The sequence below is a fragment of the Chlamydotis macqueenii genome, chromosome Z (genome assembly GCF_036417535.1).
Source record: "Chlamydotis macqueenii isolate bChlMac1 chromosome Z, bChlMac1.mat, whole genome shotgun sequence".
NCBI classification, from domain to species: domain Eukaryota; kingdom Metazoa; phylum Chordata; class Aves; order Otidiformes; family Otididae; genus Chlamydotis; species Chlamydotis macqueenii.
Genome location: NC_141593.1, coordinates 14361820 through 14382939, shown reverse-complemented (window position 1 = coordinate 14382939; position 21120 = coordinate 14361820). Strand labels below are relative to the sequence as shown.

The 21120-nt window shown below is 42.3% G+C and overlaps 2 protein-coding genes across 5 annotated transcripts; both read right to left on the bottom strand.

Annotated features, from left to right (window-relative positions):
* Positions 1–1301: 1301 nt before the first annotated feature.
* FBXO4 (F-box protein 4) lies at positions 1302–9612 on the bottom strand. 2 transcript variants are annotated; one of them, XM_086770903.1, is made up of 8 exons: positions 9330–9612; positions 9207–9253; positions 8863–9098; positions 6931–7151; positions 5821–5896; positions 5138–5316; positions 4066–4241; positions 1302–3004 (listed from the first exon to the last, which is right to left on the bottom strand). In XM_086770903.1, exons 1-8 carry the CDS (start codon positions 9610–9612, stop codon positions 2915–2917), a joined length of 1308 nt encoding a protein of 435 aa, XP_086627029.1. In that variant the 3' UTR covers positions 1302–2914. The 2 variants fall into 2 exon arrangements, with proteins under 2 accessions (XP_086627029.1, XP_086627030.1); XM_086770904.1 differs by having other exon boundaries at positions 9207–9422.
* Positions 9572–13452, bottom strand: RIMOC1 (RAB7A interacting MON1-CCZ1 complex subunit 1). Of its 3 annotated transcripts, none has more exons than XM_086770905.1 (6): positions 13276–13452; positions 12633–12733; positions 12088–12234; positions 11566–11697; positions 11255–11369; positions 9572–10002 (listed from the first exon to the last, which is right to left on the bottom strand). In XM_086770905.1, the coding sequence occupies exons 1-6, from the start codon at positions 13391–13393 to the stop codon at positions 9713–9715; spliced, it is 903 nt and encodes a 300-aa protein (XP_086627031.1). In that variant the 5' UTR covers positions 13394–13452; the 3' UTR covers positions 9572–9712. The 3 variants fall into 3 exon arrangements, with proteins under 3 accessions (XP_086627031.1, XP_086627033.1, XP_086627032.1); XM_086770907.1 differs by lacking the exon at positions 13276–13452 and adding an exon at positions 12885–13082; XM_086770906.1 differs by lacking the exon at positions 11566–11697.
* Between the last annotated feature and the right edge of the window lie 7668 nt (positions 13453–21120).

The window sequence follows — 21120 nt, the reverse complement described above, 5'->3', positions numbered from 1 at the left end:
CTGTAACTGCATCTGCTTGCTGTCATATCTGAGAAAGGAGCAAAATGGATTACTTGAAGCGATTTTGGCAAAGGGTGTAGGGTGGCTGCCTGGACAGCGTCAGTGGCTGCTGCGGCCCAGCAGTGCCATCCAGTGGGACACACAGCGAGCCACAGCCACCCTCTGCGGCTATGGGGAAGCGAAGGGTCCCCACCGCCGCTCCCGCTTGGAACCTCCGTGATCACCCGCGGCTGCTCCCTCCGAAGAAACTGCGAGACACCCAGCCGGTTACAGAGACCCTGGCAGCGTGCTGCCTCCTGTGTCCTCCCAGCTTGGCAGGTACCCTCCCGGACTGCTCTGGAGCTGGCAGCAGGCATTTTTGTTATTCCAAGTTCCAAAGACTTGAAAATTAGCGTCCCCACAGCCACTTTCTTTTTCGGAAAGCTGCTCATTGGAAACCTCAGTAATTGATTTTTCTTATAAATCACAAGCAATTTTAACATTTAACTTTAATTTTGTGGCCACTATTTAGATAAACATCCTGCCTCAGTGGGCAGAAAAGTGATTTTCTTTCTGGCACCATTAGAACCCTTCATTACAAGGGTTTTAAAGTTTTAAAATATTTTTTATTCACACTCAATTTTTCATATCCAGCTGATTTTGAATTTGTAACAATTTAAGTCTCAAGCTTAATTGACTTACTACGCTTCTAAACTCAGCAGACTGAGCAATTTAAATAGTAGGAACTGGTTTAGGTGAAATCTAAAAGGCAGTGCTAAATGAAATCCGCAGTGCATCTCTGCAACTACTTGGCATATGAATTCTCAACAGCCTGGTTGCCTCTTCCATAGCATACCTCTGTGCATGTAAGCTGTTCCTTCACACAGAACACAGGCTCATCTTCCTTGCCTCTACTGATCTGCCACAGTACTCAGTCATGCAAACTACCCCACCACCAGCTCTGGGACTGCTACCGTGCTGGAGCTCTGTGACTGCACGGACTTCTAATTCCCACTGTTTGTCTCCTAGGCTGCATCCTTAAAATGCATTATTCTTAATGCTTTAAGTGATCCTATCCTTAAATCAATGTAACTGATGTTCTTTAGGTTAAGAAAAATTATATTCCCTACATTACCTTGACCTTTTAAAGTGACAGTGCATTAGTATCAGTTAATTAAACAGATAACATACAATAACATTGTTCATAAATGACTAATAATGACAATGATAATTTTTTACCTGCTACAACAGCATAACTGCAGACATTGTGTGTGCACGTGTGTGTGTGCATGCGAGGAGGCTTAACACACAAAGATTGTAAATATCTTTCTTTAAAAAATAATTTATTCTTTACAAAGAAAGCAGAATGAGGATCTTGCATTTAAAAATGTATTTGTAGGAGCTAACATAGCAATAGGTTGCTGCATTCAACCCTATAGTAACAGATCTTTATGGAATTATTATGACTAGCAGGAAAGTGACATACATCCAGTCACAAAGTGGGGGATTCTCCCCCAAATACTCATAAATCTTTCATGTTTTCTCTATTTTAAAGGGCTAAGCACACATACCCTACCAAAAAAAAAAAAAAAAAGAAAAATGGATAAAACACAGAATTATCATAGTAGCTTCCCCTGGATTTTCCCTTGGAACTCCTGTAGGTCCTTATTACAAGACATACAAAAATGTCTAGATAGCCGAGTTAATTGTGCATAAAGACTGAAAAAGAAAAAAAAAATACACTTCCCGTGTCTGTCCTAGTTCATTGAAAAATGAAAAATTTCTCAAATGGAATGCTTCTGACATAGCTGTTTTGAGTATTGTACACATATACCAGACTGAGGCCAGTTAGAGCTAAATGTGCACCATGTAGTCATTTGTCTAGGTACAAAGAAAAAATTGTGTGACTACTGCACTTCCATGGAGAGAGAAAGGAGAAAACAACAACAACAAAAAAAACCTCCCAGAACAAAAAAAAAAAAAACTGTATGCATAGGCAAGAAATTCAAGGGTAGTTTCTGAGCATTCATCCAGTAATTAAAAAATATTTAAAAGGTGGAAGACTAGGACTATCGCAAACGACATCAATATAGAAAATGTAATTCCAGCTCCAAAACGTTGTTTCCCTTTCTAGAAAAATATTTGCAACTGTACTGAAAATTGCAAGCCAGGTACACTTTACATCTGCAAAAGGCCACAACTACTGGAGTAACCAATAGGTCGTATCTATTTGATAAATGTCCTGAAGTACTAACAATCCTAACTAACAATTTATTCATTAGATCAGAGATATGTCCAGTTCAAGCTAATAATTTCACTGCAACAGAAAGCAGATGATGCTGAAGTCTTTTGTGATTGGTTAATAAATAAGATCACAAACAAGAAACAACCAATTCCTACATGGTAGTTTGTTTGTTTGCTTCTAACAATTTTGGTTTGGGCCAACAGTTCTCCTGCAGGTGCTATTTCTTGTTTAGGCACTGCTTCTAGAAAAAATACAGAGGAATTTACAGGAACTGTCACTGTCAAGATCTCCACTGAATATACATAATAAATGCATGATGTGTGCCATAGGGCTGTGCTGATAAACTAATCTAGTGTTAGGTATATTTACAGAAGATATTAGATTATCAGATACAGTTAGAAAAAATTGCATCCTAAAGGCTCCAGATTGAAAGAAAGAAAAAAAACAAAACACCTAGGTTGCCCCCAGAATCACTTCTTCATCTGCTGCTGGCATCTAGGCAATCCTACTTGTACTTTCAATTCAGGACTGCAGCTGGAAGAATGTTAATTATTAAAGTACATGCCATGAAATACAAGCAGGCTTGCCTTTTAAATCCCCTTTCTGATAGTGCTGTCAGGACGAGATTCTCACTTCATCTGAACTGCAAAACACCAAAGTCTCTGTACAGTAAAACAATGCACAACTCCATTACTGTGCATTTTTACAATTTGCTTCTTCCAGGAGCCACTCAATTCCACTTAGCAATCCAGATAAAGTTGCAGCTATAGTGTCCTGCACCTGTAAAAATAAAAAAAAAAAAAGCTAATGTATTAGAGATAACAGGTAACAGGTTCTGACAGCATTTTAGCATCACCCAATGTCTATCCTTAAAGACAGAAATATTAGTGTCAATCTAAATTTTTATCATTGGTTTAAAGGTCGCTTAGTCAAAAAAGGTTTCTTAAGAGTAAGGTACAATCAGAAAACACTGCTCTTTACAAAAATGAATTTAAGACCCATTAGGAAAGACTTGCATTCTTGGTATCAAAGTGATTTTTCTCTCAATCGTTCCATCAGCTATTCTGGAACATTATACTTACGTTACAGACGAGAAACTACTTGAAAATTCTTTTCATAACTCTTAAAGCAAAATTGTTGCTAGCTTTAGAAATCAATGCATATTAATAATTCTCAGATTTCTGTCATGTATTATAAAGTGGCTGTTATAAATGGTATGTCTTTTTAAAAAGCCTGCAAATATTTTCCTTACGAAAACAGGGTATTACCTCAAATCAGGATTTTTGTTTTTCTGATTATTATTCTTCAGCTATATAATGTCACCAAAAATAAATTCAGTGTGGCTGAGCCACACTGATATATACTGTGATTGACAAGTACAAAAGAACAGGTTCAGGACCTTATGTGCTAGGCAAGAACCAGATTTGACAAAAACTCAATACACCACATCAAGTGAGCGGCAATTAAGAGCCTCCTGAAAATGGCACAAAAAAAAAAAAAATCTACCTTGTGTCCAAAGCCTTGGATTGTGACTCAGGAAATTTAGATTTAAATTAACTGAAGCTTCCTTACGCCCTTCAAGATCAGCACTTCATCCTTCCTTACATTCTGGTTCCATCTGAAGTTTCTTGTGTGCTCCAGGGCAAGCCACTTGGCTTCCCTACATTCAGTTAGGCTAATGCTTCATCTTGGAGGACCAGGGAAACTAAAAGAGGAGAGCTCACATTCCAGCGTTGAAAGCTGCACGCTTTGCTTAGGTAGGCACAGTTCAGGAACTACCATAAGCCTAAATTCAGTTTAAGCCACTGAGAAATAGAAAACAAAAGTTTAAAAGCAAGTACCATCCAGGGCTGACGTAGCAGATTTAGTTGCAACTGATGTGCCATGTAAACACATGGAATTCTTTTCACACCAACACCAGAGACACAAGATAAAACTAGTAGAGGTCTGTTTGGAGGCCCAAGGGCTGGATCAATCATTGCCAAAATACGAGCCAGTTCCTCTTGACGATCATGCTCTAGGAAATAATTTTTAATATATGACTATTAAATATATGCAAATTCCAATAACAACTTTTTAAAAAAACCAAACTTTTCAAATACTTAAGATTTTAGATGTGAGAAAACACAAAGCTGAAAGGGGCATGGCCAATTATCTTGTTCTGCTTATCTCAAGACTTGCATTTATGTCACACTTAAATGTTTTTTAAAGATCTCCGTAAGTTCTACAGCTAGTCTATCCAGTCCTTAATATCAGAGGGTTTTCAAAGTACCTTACAGAGAACAAAATTGCAACAAGCCATGAAGAAATATTGACACACTGTAGTCATAAGCCTTCCCTGCTGACCATACTTATCTCCTTAGTGTATGGCCTCACATTTTGCTATACTGTTTCCCGAGCTAGATCTTTCTCTCCATTTAAAGTTCATGACAAAAACTACAAAACTAAAGACAAATACCATAATAAGGGTTTGGATTATCCTTGCTACAGGACTATCCTGATTTGGGCTAATTGCATCTTTTACTGCAGTTTTCCTGATGAACGCTCTGTTTCCTGGTTATTACACTACCACTGATGCACTTCGGGCTTCTTCTCCAACCCACCCCCAGGGTTTCTTTTGTTTTCTTTAATTGCCTTTTTTTTTAGTCTAGATAATTTCCCACATCTAGCTTAGAGAGCAGCCACATCAGTATCAGCCATAGTCAAAAGATGGGACCGTAACACCTCACAGGGAAATGAGGGAGAATCTCTAGGACAGGAGCCCTCTTTAACTGGATAAGTTATGAAGAAATGGCACTAACAAAGCAGATTTTTAAAGAATCAGAACATGGGTTTTGATGTATTCCATATTCTTTTCAATCTTTTACAACATTCCAATCATTCAAAAAATGTGGATAAAGACAAACTCCTTACTTTTATGAGCTTCTGCATTAGCAACATAAATGAATCCATCAACTACTTCGCACACCTTTTTAACTTGAGCTATTACACTGTAATGCACAGCTTGTTGATTCCCTACTATGCTGTTCTCTTGGTAGAACATCTTATTCACAGTAACAGCTTGCTCTGCCCTTGCTTTCCTCCTTTCCACACTGAAAGATATTGAAATATTTCAGTAGTCACATTAATTGAGTAGAGAATGTAAAAATAGCATCTAAGCAGCACAGGAAAGCGACAGGAAAATGGTGTAAGCCAGCACAAGCGTTTAATTTCTCCCCATCGTCCCATTTTTTCTAGTGTACATCTACAGATGGTTAGCAATCTGCAAGACACATATGAAAATATACCCCAGGATAAGTTTATATAGTGTTTCAAAAGGGAATCCATCAAGGTATCAAGAGCAACAGAAGCACCTTTTACATATCAGTCACACACATCCGCTATGTATAAGGTTTGGAAAAGAAGGTTTATTACTTCCAGGTGGAAATTTAGCAGTTGGAGAAAGAAAGAAAAAGGCATGCATTGAAGCTTCAGTTTATAAGGGATATCCATACATGCAAATGCATGCATAAAAATCACACAACAAAAACTGGAGGAAAAGTGTGAAATAACTGAGCAACTGTAGAGGTTTTTTTTTTGCGGAGAACAAATCTTACCTGGTTGTTGAATACAATGTCAGAATATTGAATTTTTGATTGTTATTGAACTGGAAACTGACTCCTGATCCAATACCTACAGGGAAAAAAAATAACATGTGAGATTACAACTACTTGGTGACAGAATACAACTAAGCTATAGGTGGAAAATTCCAGTAGTGCCATAAAATGGATATATCTAAGGTGTTGCTAGGTGTTGCTGTTAGGGATAGTATATTTACTATTTTATGAGAAAATTTTATACATGCTGTAATTGATCAGACTATTAATTTAATTAAAATAAATTAACTAGTATTAAAAGAAAACAAGGAGGCATTTCCATGGTTTTGATACATAGATTTGAACCCAGAAACCTAAGTCAGAGAGGAGCTAGACTTGTGTCTATTAGCCAAAACTGGCATAGCAAAGGCTCTAGTCTGCTTATGAAGACCTGCATTGAAAAGGATGTAAGAGAGAAAAAAGATAACAGCAGTAAGAATTTGTATTTTCACATTTTCTATAAACACAATTTAATTATTCCAATTCTGCCATGCTTAAATAAACATTAGTTAAAAAGTAATAATTTTTTGTCTGTCTTTTGTCTTTTTGGACTGAAAAAAGTATGTTTTTCAACATCACAAAAAATCCTTCACCTGCTCCTACAACTTTTAGATGAAGTTTACACCATTTGATGCCACAAGACTGAATCACATAAAGGATCAGTCTTTGACTTCCTGTATAGAACTACAAGTATATTTTTCAGCCAGTTACTGGAAGCAGTATCTAAAGAGAGTTCTGTCTCCATTTATCCATTAAAACAGCACGTGTGACATGGAATTTAGGATTAAAATAGAAGTACAAGAAGAAAAATGATCCCTCTACCATTATGTAAATTTAGTCATAAATTCACTGCAGCTATAATTTTATCCCAAATGTTCGCTACATTTATCCTTCTGAATAAAAAAAAAAAAAAAAAAAACCCACAGATAAAAGTTTGGGGTTTTTTTTACCATTATACTATTGAGTTTCAAGGTGAGTAAAAAGTATCCCTTTTCTCCATTTCTCCCCCAATCTATTTTTGTGTGATATCTCACAAAACAAAACAAAAACAAAACCCAAAACAAGCAATACCGTGAATTTGTCTTTGAGGCAGGCCAGCTACTAGCAGAATTTCTGGGCATGTCATCATCTTTTGCACTAAAGAGTCATCCAGCTCTTCCAAACCCGGGCCAAACATAGCAAAGCGAGGTTCTGCCTGAGTCACCAGTGAGTGCAAAAACGAAGTCACAGCCCCATACCGAGGACGGCTTGATTTCAAACTTCTTCTACCCCGAGGACAGCTTTTTTTATATCTGTGTAAAATAGACACAACCGGAAATTAAACACAAAATACAAAAGATGTATTAAGCAAACAACAGAAACTCATGTAGGTCTCACACTTCTCAGGCTTTGCTACCTTTGCTTACTCAAGCACAGGCCAAAAATGATAAAGATCCAAACTGATGGTTTCAAGCCCCAGTACAAAGCAGGTAAAGGCATCAGTCCTTTCAAACCTCAAATACTGACTTTTTGGACCTTAGTACCTTTAATTTAATTAAATTAAATTACAAATTCCCCTACCCTAGCTGAACACACAATATTGGTAAAATAACATCAAAGCTGATGAGTCACATACAATACAAAAAGCGTGAGACTTCAGAGTGCATTTCAAACCCTAATTAGACCACTTGTGTTTATTAACTATGAAACAAGTAACTCCACCTGAAAAGGACCATTTCCCCTGTAGGCACAGAGAACGTATGTTGTGAAAGGAACAGGTGTTGTCTGCAAGCTTTATGTGCTCATTTGATGCAGAAGCTAGAAGGCATGAAAACTTTGGTCATGAAGGGAAAGATGTAACACTCATAGGAGTGACAGACATCCTGGAGAAGCAGCTTCACTCTTTGCTTCTGTGGTCACGGTAAGACTGCTGCTGGACAAATCACTCCAAGGAAACATTAAATAGGTGCTCCTGTACACTCAGGGCTGCTTCAGTTGAGATCACCAAAATCATTAAGTGCTCACAGACACAATGGAAATCAGTGACAGGTGGTTTCAAATAGGTGATGCTCTGAAGTACTCAGACCTAGAGAGATTTAAATTCAGTGTTGAAAACCAGTAGACATTTTGCACTTCAAATTCTGGGTGTGTCCTTCCCATCTGTAAAATGGGGATGAAGGGCACAGAGATTGCAGACATTAGTGCACTTAATCACGAAGCAACAGTTTCACGAAATCATCTTTGGAAAATTTAACTGCAAATTAAAAAAAAATTAAATTACTGCAAACTAATTAATCAAATTGAATGAAGTTTTTAAAAAAAAAAAAACATACCCACTGAATAATCTGCTTGGCCTAAGAGGAGTTCTCAGTCACCCAAACACATGATGAGTATTGCTATGCTTTTCAATTATAGTCGCTGAAACCAGTGTCTTTGTCCTTTGACATCAGAGCCTTTGACCATCACAGCTAAAGAAATACTACTTGCTAGTCTGTGCACATTAAAAAAAAAAGAAGGGGGTGGAGGGGGTTCTTTTTCCCTAGGTGTTCCAGGTAAGATAAAAAAAAAAAAAAAAACCAAATATTCACTGCATTTGCTGTAGTTTGAAGACTTCTTAGTACTTTTATTAAAAAAAAAGAAATACTTTGTCATTGTACTGAGAGCAAAAAACCCATTTTTATCACGATCAACAGTACACACAGCTGCTGAGATGACTGTAGTTCTGTGGCATAACAGACATGCAGTTTACAAAAAGCTTTATTTTTTTTTTTTTGTAACATTAGCATTGACTTTTTCTACAACATTTTACATTCTTGTTGAATTCCAAACAGGAAGAGCTGACCAAACTGTCAAACAACAGGAAATTGTATTTCCAAAATAAACAATGGATTTGAGACACATGAAAATTTAAGCAGCAGCTTACAGCACAGCTTTACTGCTGTAAATAGGAAACACGCCTGTGGGCTGAAATATTATTGCTGTAGAGAGCCTGTAAGTCATGTAAGAGAATATGAAGATACTCACACTGCCATGTAATCGTACAGCGCATTATCGCTGACCTCTGAAAAGGCTTTATTAAAAATCTCTGCATCTGGGACTGATTTCCAATCAACAGACGTCCAAAAGGGGAGATCCCTCAGGAGAAAATACCTCCACAACAATGGATCTTGCACAGCCGCCCTCCAATACGAACTCGTGCTTCCCAAATGGCACAAATCTTGGGGCGAGAGGAAGGACATGATGTTCAGCTGCACGTCGATCTGAAAACCGTCGAAAGCAGCGGTTTAACAACCCACATACCGAGCAGCGAAGATGCCAGAGGCGGGATACCGAGCTTCCCAACCCTTCCCCGACCGAGCCCTACTCACCGGCAGCCTCTGCAAAGCATCCACCTCCCCCGCGTCCTCCGGGAGCGCTGGACGCGGGGGACCCGCGAACGCGGCGGTAACGCCGCGTTCGCGGGTCCCCCGCGTCCAGCGCTCCCGGAGGACGCGCAGGCGACTCAACACAGCGGCTTCCAAGCCTCCCCTCTCCTCCGCTCCGCCGGCCGCCATCGTTCCGAGCTTCCGCTGCTGCCCCCACCACCGCCCCCCAGCCGCAGCGCGCCGGCGCCGGGACGCAGGAAGGAAAGAGGGACAGGCAGCCTGTTCTTGAGTCCGCCTTTATGACGCTGTCGGCTTTTTTTTTTTTCCCGTGGAAATACTTCATTAGACTTTGGACCTCTATTCCAGCAGTTCTTGAAATGCACGTTTTTACTGCAATACGAGTATACATTTTGAAAAGAAGAACGGTCAGACACTGAAGCAGAGACCACCTCCCTCAGCGTCCTCTTCAGACATAAAAGTTTCTTCCAGCACAGCCAAAGCAGCGTATTTCAGTTGTGCGATGTCACAAAGTTGCACAGCATTTGTTTTGCGGCTGTTGTGTTCCACCCTTGGCCTTTTAAAGGTCCCTCACATACAGCCACATACTTTGTTAGCATGTTTTTGCCTGTTTCTCGGAAATCCAGTGACACGCTCTGTGATCTGCAGCCCAGGTCACTGTTAGAGACAGGATCTATCCTCTCAAGGCTTTCCTGCTTCCCTTCTCCGCAGTGTTGCAGGCCCCAGTAGCACATTTCTCCACTGTACATCATCGCCAGTAAGTGAGTGTCACTAAATACACCTGAAAAAATAATTCAGATCAAGTACTTTACTGTTCTGTTATACGCAAGTGCACAGCTTGTTAACTTCAAATTTGTTTTCTCAGTAACACTGGAAAAAAAATTCCAAAAAGGCAATAAAAGCCTATTAAAGAGGTATACCAAAACCCCAAATTTTAACCATGAGATGACTGACACTGCCAAGAACAGAATCTGGATCAAGTTCTCGCTCTTACTCTAACCATTTTGCCCCTCCATAATGCTAAAATATTTTAAGACTGCCATGCAAGTACTATTCAGATAATTGTGTTTGCCTATTTATCTTAGAGAATTTCAGTATTTCTTTACAATCCATTAAGCGCAGGCATAATTGTACATATTTATTTTAGAATATGTCTGTGCCTCCCACAACGTAAGCCTAAAAGAATATGCTATTTGAGCATATAACTCAGGCTAACCAGCAGCAGCTTTGGTATCTGAACAGAAAGCCACATATGTGTCCATGGTCACTGGGAAAAAAAAAAAAAAAAAAAAAAAAGAATCCTGCTAAATAAATCTACAGATCAGTTACTGAACTTGGCTTTGCATTGTGGAGCTGAATTGGATCAATCCCACTTTCAGATGAACCTAGGCAAGAAAGTGCTCCATCCCCGCATTGCCAGAGTGGAGCTAGTTTTGAGCGTGTACAACATGGACCTCATGTCCTCAGCATTATAGTAACACATACCATAGTAATGAAACTTACACAAAGCTGCACAAAGTGAAGTCTCCACAAAGTGGAGATAGAATAAAAGTTTCACAACTCTAACCAATTCTGCATGTACTTTCTACTTGTGTGAAGCCACTAATTCTGTCTTCCTGTCTATGTTCTCCTAAATCTAAACAGGAAGACCAACATGGGAATATCCACCACCCTCTGCAGTCGTATCTGTGCTTTCAAGATTTGTCAACTGACAACTGGACAGTTGTAAAACACACATGCTGTGCATAAAACACCAACTGCTTCAGTTCACTTTCCTCCAGTGCCCTCAAAAACATAGAGAAAATGAGCACTGCCACCTTCATGAGTCAAAAAGAAGGAGGGCGGGAGGAGAGCACAGCTGCCTGCTTATCTGTCTTTTTTATCATTTTTTTTTTCTAAAAAGTGACAGTTTTTGAATACAAATGAAGCCAAACAACAAAAATACACAATAAAGCACTTCATAACATGGAGCACTAACAAGGACCACGGTTTGTGGGGTTTTTGAGTTTTGTTTTGTTTTGTTTTTTTTTTACCTTCACTGAGTAATCTAGCTGTGTCTTTATCTTGAAGTGAGACATCTTCATTCAGCTGAAGAGGCCATCTAAAGCTAAGCATCTTTATCAAGTAGTGAACTCCATCATTAAGACACTGAGTGCAGTTAAAAAAGAGGAAAAAAAAAACATTTTAGATAAGTATTTCTGGCTGTCATTAAATTAATCAGAACTTGTCGCTATGAATTTCCCAAAATCCTACTTTAAAAAAGAAAGCTGTATTTTTAAAAGAGAAGAGTCAAACTTTAAAACTGTATTCACATGCTCATAGAACTTTAAAAAATCTCCTTTACCATTTTAAATGTGGCAATGTTTTCTTGCAGCCATTCACTCCTTTCTTTTGCTGTATGACAATACATATAAAGCAGGGCTCCTTTTCTCCAGTAAAGACATTCTAACAACTCTGCACCAAGGATATTGATGGGCTGAAATAAAATACAACAAACTGGGCTAACCCAAAAGCAAACCATCTGAATTACTCATGTACACACTCACACACTCAAACACCGTGATATTAAGTCTCTAACTTTAGAGGCTGTACCTAACAGCAATGGTCACAGACACAAGCCTAATACTTTGGATTTAAACTGCCAAAAGCACATGGAATCATGAAATGTTATCAAGAAAAATTCTGAGCATGCAACAGTTATTTGAAAAAAATATTTTCAGGAAGTTCTATTTAAATAGAAATAAGGCTTGCAATTTTTTCAAAATACCTTAAATTCTGCCCATCAGAAATACAAATACTACTATCCTGTTTCAGACTTTTTATTTTTAAATAATTAATTATCTGGCTGAATAACATTAGTACTCACTTCTTCATTTATGTTGCATTCCCTCACTAGGTCTTCTGGTTCTGACAGAATACAAATAAGTTCTTTAACTTTTTTCAAGGAAGATTCTTCCGGAAAATCTTCATCCACAAGCTGGTTTTCCTCAAAATATGTAATGTCTAAGGTAGCCTATGAAAAGAAGACAATACACAATGTAAAAATACTACCAGCAAAATAATCAAACCATGGTGTGCAGTAACATATAAACTTGTTACAGTTTAAAAAATGTTACAATTCTAAGGTAATTTTTAACACGTAGATTACAAAAGCTGCAAATTGAAAGTTCTGAAAGTCTTGTTTGAAAGATTGTTGACAGTGCACATAAACCCAGAACCCTATCTGTCCTTATTATTGACTCTGAGTTTCTAATCCAGACAAAAGCAGCCCTGCACTTCACAGATGTTCACTGCACACACCAAGCAGTAGAGATTCCTTTGTTATACTCTCTCTCTTACACCCAAAGCTCACCCATACCCTACACAGCAGATTTTCCTGAAAGGGAGTTCTTAATGCTTTAAGTATACTACCTGTGTATAGAGCTGCAAAAGCGTGGAAGGATGTTCTTTCCCTTCATTACAGAGGTCCTTCAATTTGTCCAGAGTAGCAGAGCCCTTTGCTAAGAAGGCATCTGAAGGAAAAAATACAACGCTTTCTTAGCACTGGAAAGCACTCAGCCTTGCTTACTCCTCCTTTTCACTTCACAGGGCTTTACCGGTCCTTGCAGTATCTACAATAGCAGCTGAGTAACATAGCACTAAGTAGGCCCTGTTAGACTGCACCTTTCACGGCTAAATGAAGGACATCTATGGTTACAGTCTGGTGTTTCAAAACCAATGCCACACACTCCATTCGCAAACAAGTTATGTACCAAAACCACAGCTTGCTCAAGCGCTGGTACACTGTAGGCCTCGCCCGCCTTGCTCCACAGCGGAGCCTCCAGACGGAGGCCTGGGCCGGCACCGGCCGCGCCGCTGCCGGCGGGAGGGGAACACGCACACACACACTCTCTTTCCGGAGGGGGGGTGAAGCCTAATCCACAGCGGCCGCCCCGGAGCCGGGGGGGCCGCCCCGCCAGGCCCGCTCCGCAGCGCCGCGGGATGGGGCGGAGCGGGCCAGCGGGAAGGGCCCAGCCCCGTCCCGTTCCGTCCCCTCCCTCCTGCGGCCTCTCACCGTCGTCACCCGCTCCCCCGGGCGCCGCCAGCCGCCGGCCCAGCGCCGCGAGCCGTGGCTGCAGCGCAGGCAGCGCACCCCCCACCTCGACAGCCCCGGCAGCCGCCGCCGCCGCCATCCCCGCTGCCGCCCGCCACCGCAGCCCGCTCTGCCCGAAGCCGCGGCTCTGAGGGCGGGCGGGCCGGCCCGCGGCGCCGGGCGCTGGGGCGGGGAGAGCCGCGCAGGCGCAGTAGCGCCGGGGCGATGGGCGGTGAGGCGCCGCGCCACAGCTGGGATGTGTGGGGCCCGCCCGAACGGGTCGGGACGGGGCGGCCGGCCGGCTGCGGCTGGTGGGGCTGGAGCAGGTGGGCGCCCCTCTCCTGCCGGCTGGGCCTGCCACCACCGCAGCCCTCGTAGAGCTTAATTGGCCCCGTCTGACATGCGGGCCAGGGCGGCAGGAGAACCAGGGCTTCTCGGGCCTCCCCAGTGCTGCTTCAGGCCGAGGGGCCTGGCACCGGAACGGCAGCCGGGCCTGCTGGGCAGGCGTTGGGGCAAGGAAGGTTTCTTTATTCCAGTTCTCTTTCTAGAGATCAAACCAGCACACAATCTGAAGGCCGAAGGATACCCTCATGGCAGCCTACAGCTTCCTCACGGGGGCAGCATAGGGGAGGTGCTGATCTCTCTCCAGTGACCAGCGACAGGACGCGAGGAAACGGAATGAAGCAGCACCAGGGGAAGTTAAGACTGGACGTTAGGAAAAGGCTCTTCACTGAGAGGACAGTCGGTCACTGGAACAGCCTCCCCAGATCATGGCGCCATGCCTGTTAGGGTTCAAGGAACATCTGGACAAGGCTCTTAGTCACATGGTTTAGTCCCCCAAGAACTGGGACTTCAGTTCTACTTTTATGTGAACTTTAAAGCTCTTTTTTTTAACAGACGAGTGTGTGTCAGGGTCCCCAGGGAGGGTCCTTGGTGTGTCCCTGTGTTGACCCCATCAGATGGTGCTCTCCAGCCTAGCTGGGCCTTGGCCATAAGCGAACTGAAAAAACTGCTGAAAGTAGCAAGGTCTTTTTAAGACCAAACCAATTTTTAAAATCAATAAATACACCTTTATTAGTGTTTTTTAATTTACATTTTTATTGGATTACTTAACATACAGAGGTACAACTGTAAAAGTTTAGTTAAATCATCTTTACACCACATACCTTCAGTTAGAAGAATTAACCTTTTGCTCCAATTTCAAAAAACAAAATCTGTCTAGTACCCCACAGTAAATCTTAAAATATTTTATCTTGTAGAGTTACAAAAATGTTATATTTTACCATACTACTTCTCCAGCTTTCTCCACCTCTTTACCTGCCTGGTCTTATCGGAGTAATGTGTCATGAGCTCACACAACATTATGATTTTTAGCTTGAATATTTTAAAATAATTAATTCAAGCCATTTTTCCCTCTTCAGGTCATACAGTGTTCATTCTGTTAGTGCCTATGTCCCACGGAAGTACTTAAAATCATAAAAAAGTGCAACTTACTGGTGTATTTTAGGTAGTGGAAAGCATCTACATAGAGACACAGGTGTTTTTGCTGCTGCCTGTGTTACGTCTTATGAAAGAGTTGCCAAACAGATCAAGCACAACAAAAAAAAAAGTAAAACTTAAAAGGCAAAACTGTGTTTGCTTCCAGAAATTGTTTGTTTCCTAAAAGAAACCTCCTAATGTTTTGGTTGATTATGTATCTTCATTTATTCCTGCACAGTCCATAGCAGATACAATTTTCCATCTAAGGAACAGCTGTGTTAACAATACCACAAGTATTATGTTAGTTAACAGCATGATACTTGAGATTAGAGGAGATGGTGCTTCATATTTTAAGTGAAATACACTGCAGTTTTACTCACTGTTCTTTTCAGGGCTGGGAAATCTTAAAATTCAAATTCCCAGAGCTTCATACAAAGATAAAGTTGCATCCAATATTTTTCTGAAATTTTTCGATTTCGAAGAAACACTCTTTCTGAGTGACACTTAAAGTAAATTATGTTGAAGCAAAAAAACCTGCCACATTTGAGGCCATAGAGTTGCTTTAGGGAATAGTTACAATATGGTAAAATGATCTGAGATGAAGGGATTCGTGTGGGATTTGTGACCTTTCAGTGCCTAGCACTTCCTGTTTTTAAGGCTACTGTGATTAATAAGGGAAGGTAGAAGGTGTTGGCCTGTTTGGGGACAGGCTCTGTTCTTAAATTGGTGGAAGCACAACAGGAAAAGTGTTGTGGTGCATAAATAGTTGTGGTTGATGGAAGAGAGAAAGCTGTGATGATTTTGTCCTTCAGAGCCAAGAATACTGCGTTGCTGCAAGTGTTCTCTGGTTGTTTTGGGTTTATATATAAATATATCTCTGTGCGGGTGCACGTCTGTGTATACAGTGTGAATGTAAAGTAGATTATGCAGATTGCTACAGCAGCAGATTCTGCTGCTTCTTTCTTTCTGAACCCCATACCCTTGCTGTCCTCCTGAGATCTGTGTGTAAGTGTGTGTGCTGCTAGAGAGCAGACTGGTTGTAACTATACACTTTAGAATTATTTTTGTCCTGTTATATTCCATCAGCAGTTACTAACTGTGGAACTGGGCTAGCCTGACATGTCTGAATACCTGAGAACTTTGAAGGTACTAGAACAACTAATGTCTTGGATATATGTCTCACCACCCAAGCTGTGGAAGGCACGAGCAGGGACTGCGAGGATGAAGAAGCACCCGCTGTACTTGAAGAGCAGGTTTGGGAACATCTGAGGAACTTGAAGGTGCACAAATCCATGGGACCTAATGAGATCCATCCGCGGGTCCTGAGGGAACTGGCGGATGAAGTTGCCAAGCCACTGGCCATCGTATTTAAGAAGCTGTGGCGGTCTGGTGAGGTCCCCGATGACTGGAAGAGAGGGAACATAACCCCCATTTTTAAAAAGGGGAACAAGAAGGATCTGGGCAACTACAGGCCGGTCAGCCTCACTCTGTGCCTGGCAAGATCATGGAGCAGATTCTCCTGGAAACCATGCTAAGGCACATGGAGAGCAAGGAGGTGGTTGGTGACAGCCAACATGGCTTCACCAAGGGCAGATAGTGCCTGACCAATTTGGTGGCCTTCTATGACGGGGTGACGGCATCGGTGGACAAGGGACGAGCAACGGATATCACCTACCTGGACTTGTGCAAGGCATTTGACACTGTCCTGCATGACATCCTACTTTCTAAACTGGAGAGGCATGGGTTTGATGGATGGATCACTCGGTGGATAAGGAATTGGCTGGCTGGCCGCACTCAGAGAGTGGTGGTCAACGGCTCAATGTCCATGTGGAGTCCAGTCATGAGTGGCGTTTTTCAGGGGTCGGCGTTGGACCTGGCCCTGTTCAAAATCTTTGTCGGTGACACAGACAGTGGGATAGAGTGCACCCTCAGCAAGCTCGACAACAACACCAAGCTGTGTGATGCAGTCGATACGCTGGAGGGAAGGGATGCCATCCAGAAGGACCCTGACAGGTTGGAGAGGTGGGCCTGTGCAAATCTCATGATGTTCAACAAAGCCAAGTGCAAGATCCTGCATGTGGGTAGGGGCAATCCCAGGCACAACTACAGCCTGGGTGGAGAATGGATTGAGAGTAGCCCTGAGGAGAAGGACTTGGGAGTGCTGGTGGATGAGAAGCTCAACATGAGCTGGCAGTTTGTTCTTGTGGCCCAGAAGGCCAACCACATCCTGGGCTGCATCAAGAGGAAGCTGGCCAGTAGGTCAAGGGAGGTGATTCTGCCCCTCTACTCTGCCCTGGTGAGACCCCACCTGGAGTACTGTGTCCAGTTCTGGAGCCCTCAACACAAGAAGGACATGGACCAGTTGGAGAGAGTTCAGAGGAGGGCCATGAAGATGAGGCTGGAGCACCTCTCTTATGAGGACAGGCTGAGAGAGTTTGGGCTGTTCAGCCTGGAGAAGAGGAGGCTGCAAGGAGGCCTTATAGAAGTCTTCCAGTACCTCAAGGGGGCCTACAGGAAAGACGGGGAAAGACTCTTCAGTAGGGCCTGTTGTGATAAGACGAGGGGTAATGTTTTCAAAATAGAGGGAGGTAGGTTTAGATTAGATATTAGGAAACAGTTTTTTACAATGAGGGTGGTAGAACACTGGCACAGGTTGCCCAGAAAGGTGGTGGAGGCCCCATCCCTGGAAACGTTCAAGGCCAGGCTGGATGAGGCTCTGGGCAACCTGATCTAGTCAAAGATGTCCCTGCGCCTTGCAGGGGGGTTGGACTAGATGGCCTTTGAAGGTCCCTTCCAACTCCAACCATTCTATGATTCTATGTAATCTACCTTGCTTTAGAAGTTCTGTGACCTCTTTTATTTCTGAAGTTAAAGAAACAATGTTTAGACAAGTGTATTGTTCCTCTGTATGTTTAGTATTATCCAAACTCAGAAAATGTTGTTTGTTTTAACTAAAAATACAGAATTGTCTAAAGAAAGCAGCTTTGCATAGCAATAATTTATATAGTTTTATTTTTAGTAAACCTCAAGAACTTTGAACTTATGCAGGTTGTGCAAATTTTCTTGAACTATGGCACCTAAGTGGGGTGATAATGAAATCATAGTAATTCTTGGAGAAAGTAACCAAGAGAGGATTTTTTTTTGGGTTCAAGTGAACTATGTATGTTTATGGAATCACAGAATATCTCCAGTTGTAAGGAACCCACGAGGATCATCGAATCTAGCTCCCTGCCCCTTGCAGGACCACCTAATACTAAACCATATGACTAAGAGCCTTGTCCTGATGTTGTCACGTTCCGATTTCGGATGAGAGGAAGGCCCCCTTGCGTTCCAGCCGACCTCAGACGAGTCTGGGAGGCCTGGGGGCGGCTGGACCGACCTCTCACACAGCGGAGCGTGGTTTGGTTCGTATTCTCGGGAACAGAATTAAGACTCAAAACGGAGTCAAGCGCCAGGCAGCTTTATTAACCCGACAAGAAGTTTGTAAATGGAAGAGAAAGGAAAGAGGAAAAAGAGTTTCGGCTGCAATAGCTACCCCCACGGAGCTGCGGCGTCCCGACAGTCCAGTCCGCTCGATGGGGGAGCGATCTGTCCGGTGCTGGTCGTCTCGATGTCGGTTCTGTGGATGTGTATTCCGGCGAATGTGTATTCCGTTGAATGAATGAAGAGAAGTGAAGTGAAGAAGTGTTCCGGCGAAAAATGTTCCCCTTTTTATGTTGGTTGTTTTCATTGTATTTCGAGAGCTGGTTTTCCTAGCCGCACCCCTCACCTGGTGGCGATATGCATGCCCATTACCGGGTGCTCCATTACCGGGCGATATGCATGCCCATTACCGGGTGCTCCATTACCGGGCGATATGCATCTCTGGGCGCATGCCGGGGGTAGGGCTAGATTTCTCGGAACCAGCTCTGCATTCAGGTTCGCAAGACAACAGGAGCTGCCTTGCAAGATAACGGGAAGCCATTGTTCGGGTGGTGGTTTGATGTTTCAACAATGTTGAGACAAATTTTTGACACAGTCTTTTACACCACCCCCTGGCTCAACATTGTTGCGTCAGGGACGGAGTTCCGTGGTGGCATAAATGATAGAGGAAAGGAGAAAGAAAATAAAAAAAAAAGAGAAGAGAATAAAAGGAAAAAAAACCCAGAACATTAACATATCAACATTTATCTTACACAACTAAAAATTTGGCCCAGGCCAAGTTTGAGGCTTATGGCTCCTGGGGGATCAGAAGAAGCACGTCATTGTTTACAAGGACAATCACAAGGTAAACAAAGATAAACCAACAAAACTATAGCAATGCACCACTTCATAAATGCCTCAAGATAAAGCACCATCAAAATATTAAGCATTTTGTTCATTTTTGCAACCATTTTTTTTTCTTCGGCAAAACAGTTCAGTTTTTGCTTTTTGGTGAGGCTGTCGACCAAGTCCTCGTGGAACTTGTGGCTGTGCAATCCTGGTCTTCCGGAACTGGGGTCTGGATACGCAGCAGGAAAATGGATTTCCATGCCTCCAACTCAGAGCACAGTCAATAAACAATAACACTATAAATTTGCTGTCAAATTTGTATCACCCTGTGGACCCATGGTGGTTTACAAAAAAAAAAAAAACAAAAACAACCAACCAAATAAATCTCATCTTTCCATCATCTAGCGATGGTGAGACATTAATTAACCTTTTCAGTCTCTATCATCACCCCGTGGCTCAGCATCGCTCACCAAGGTTGAAGGGGGAAAAGGGAAAATAAAGAAGAGGGAAGGGGGGTGGTGTGTGTGAAGGGACTTAGTTATGCTTATAATATATATATGGCCACAAAATGGGTTTATATTCTTGTATGATACGTTGAGGGGTTTCTACATTTTTAATATCGACCACCCCAAGGTAACATACCTTAATCCAGGTCACATATAGCAATTTGGGGATATGATGTTCACAGATCCAATGATGTCAAATAACCTATTCAAAATCATACATATAACACAAATAAAGATGAATAGATTAACAATGACTACAGTAATCATCAAAAACATAGATTTAAATATCAATAATATTTTTCCCACCCCGTAAGTCCCAATATTTTCCTAAAAAAAAAAAAAAGTTTTAGGTAGGTTTCCAGGTTTGCCTTCAAATGGGGGGGGGGGGGGCGGAACCAATATGGTTTTTGGAGAGATTTTAAATTTTATACGTCATTAATTGGAAATCGTCTGGAGCCATTCTCTGCCAGTTGTAGCATGCCTGAGACAGCCTCCACGGGGGCAGGGCAGTGTTTTTCCAAAAATGGGGTGACTGCGCCTGCGCCAAGTTAGAGTTGTGGGCTTGAAGGCAAGCCGAACAACTACCCAGGATTCCCGCTCCAATACCAACATCCTCTGGAAGAAGGAACTGCGTATACGAGCCCCGAGATCCATTTCTAGATCTTTCCAAGGGAGGGACTGCGCATGCGCAATCTCAGACTTGGCATTCTAAAAGGGGCAACGGCAAGGTGCCACGCACGGCACCCGAGCGGTAGAAGTCGCTAGCTCCCATTCTCAAGATGTCGGCGGATGCGCTAGGGGTAGTGTTTTCTCCTTTCCTTTATTCCTTTACTTTTCCTGTTGCTTGGCTATGGTGGTGTAATGTTCTCTTATCATTAGAATGTCACTAACGAGATGTCGCCGCTCGGTGAAGGGGAGAGACCTGGTCAAGCGCCCGATCACGACGCGAGGCGATCAGTGAGGTAGGTATCATTAATCTCAAGAGGTCTCCTTTAACTTTCGTGGTTGTTAAGGTTTTCCTTTTGTTGTTGTTTCACATCCAGCTTCATGATACCTGCTGCAGGGCCAGAGAGAGAAAGGGCTGGCGCTGCCCGCAGCGAAGGTGCCGAGGAGGTCAATTGGAGGTGTCTGTGGGTGTTAATGTGCTTGCTGTTAGGGGCTGCAATTATCGGTTTTATCTTTCTGTTAGGTTCTTTGATTTACTGTTATTACTACGATTGTTGTGCATAAGCTGTTCTCACAGGTTTTTTTGTGTGTATGTGTTTTGTGTGGTGTTTTTGTTAACCTAGTTAATATATGTTGTACAATAAAGTTCAGTTTGCAGTTCATCAGGAGTCTCTTGTTCACATCTATGGTGGATCTGTAAGCAAAGGCGGGAAAAAAAAGGGGGGAGGGAGGTGAAAACTGCCACGCGGTCTCGCTGACAAAAGCCGATAGTCTCTATAGCAAGCAGAAAAGTTAAAAGTGGCAAAGTTATATGATTCTAACAGTTACGTGTTTGGTGTGCCGTACAGATCTGGTATGTTTAACCCCATCGGGTGAAGTCACAGTGACCGCTTGCATGCGCGTCACCGCGCTTTGGATTAATTGA

Coding starts and splice junctions, on each gene's coding strand:
- FBXO4 (XM_086770903.1), bottom strand. CDS start 9,612: ATGTATACTCGTATTGCAGTAAAAACGTGCATTTCAAGAACTGCTGGA. Junction 5,317..5,820: donor ACATTGTATTCAACAACCAG/GTAAGATTTGTT, acceptor AATATCTTTCAG/TGTGGAAAGGAGGAAAGCAA. Junction 3,005..4,065: donor TGCTACGTCAGCCCTGGATG/GTACTTGCTTTT, acceptor TTATTTTTACAG/GTGCAGGACACTATAGCTGC.
- RIMOC1 (XM_086770905.1), bottom strand. CDS start 13,393: ATGGCGGCGGCGGCGGCTGCCGGGGCTGTCGAGGTGGGGGGTGCGCTG. Junction 11,698..12,087: donor AATGCAACATAAATGAAGAA/GTGAGTACTAAT, acceptor ATTTTATTTCAG/CCCATCAATATCCTTGGTGC. Junction 11,370..11,565: donor ACATTGCCACATTTAAAATG/GTAAAGGAGATT, acceptor AACTGCACTCAG/TGTCTTAATGATGGAGTTCA.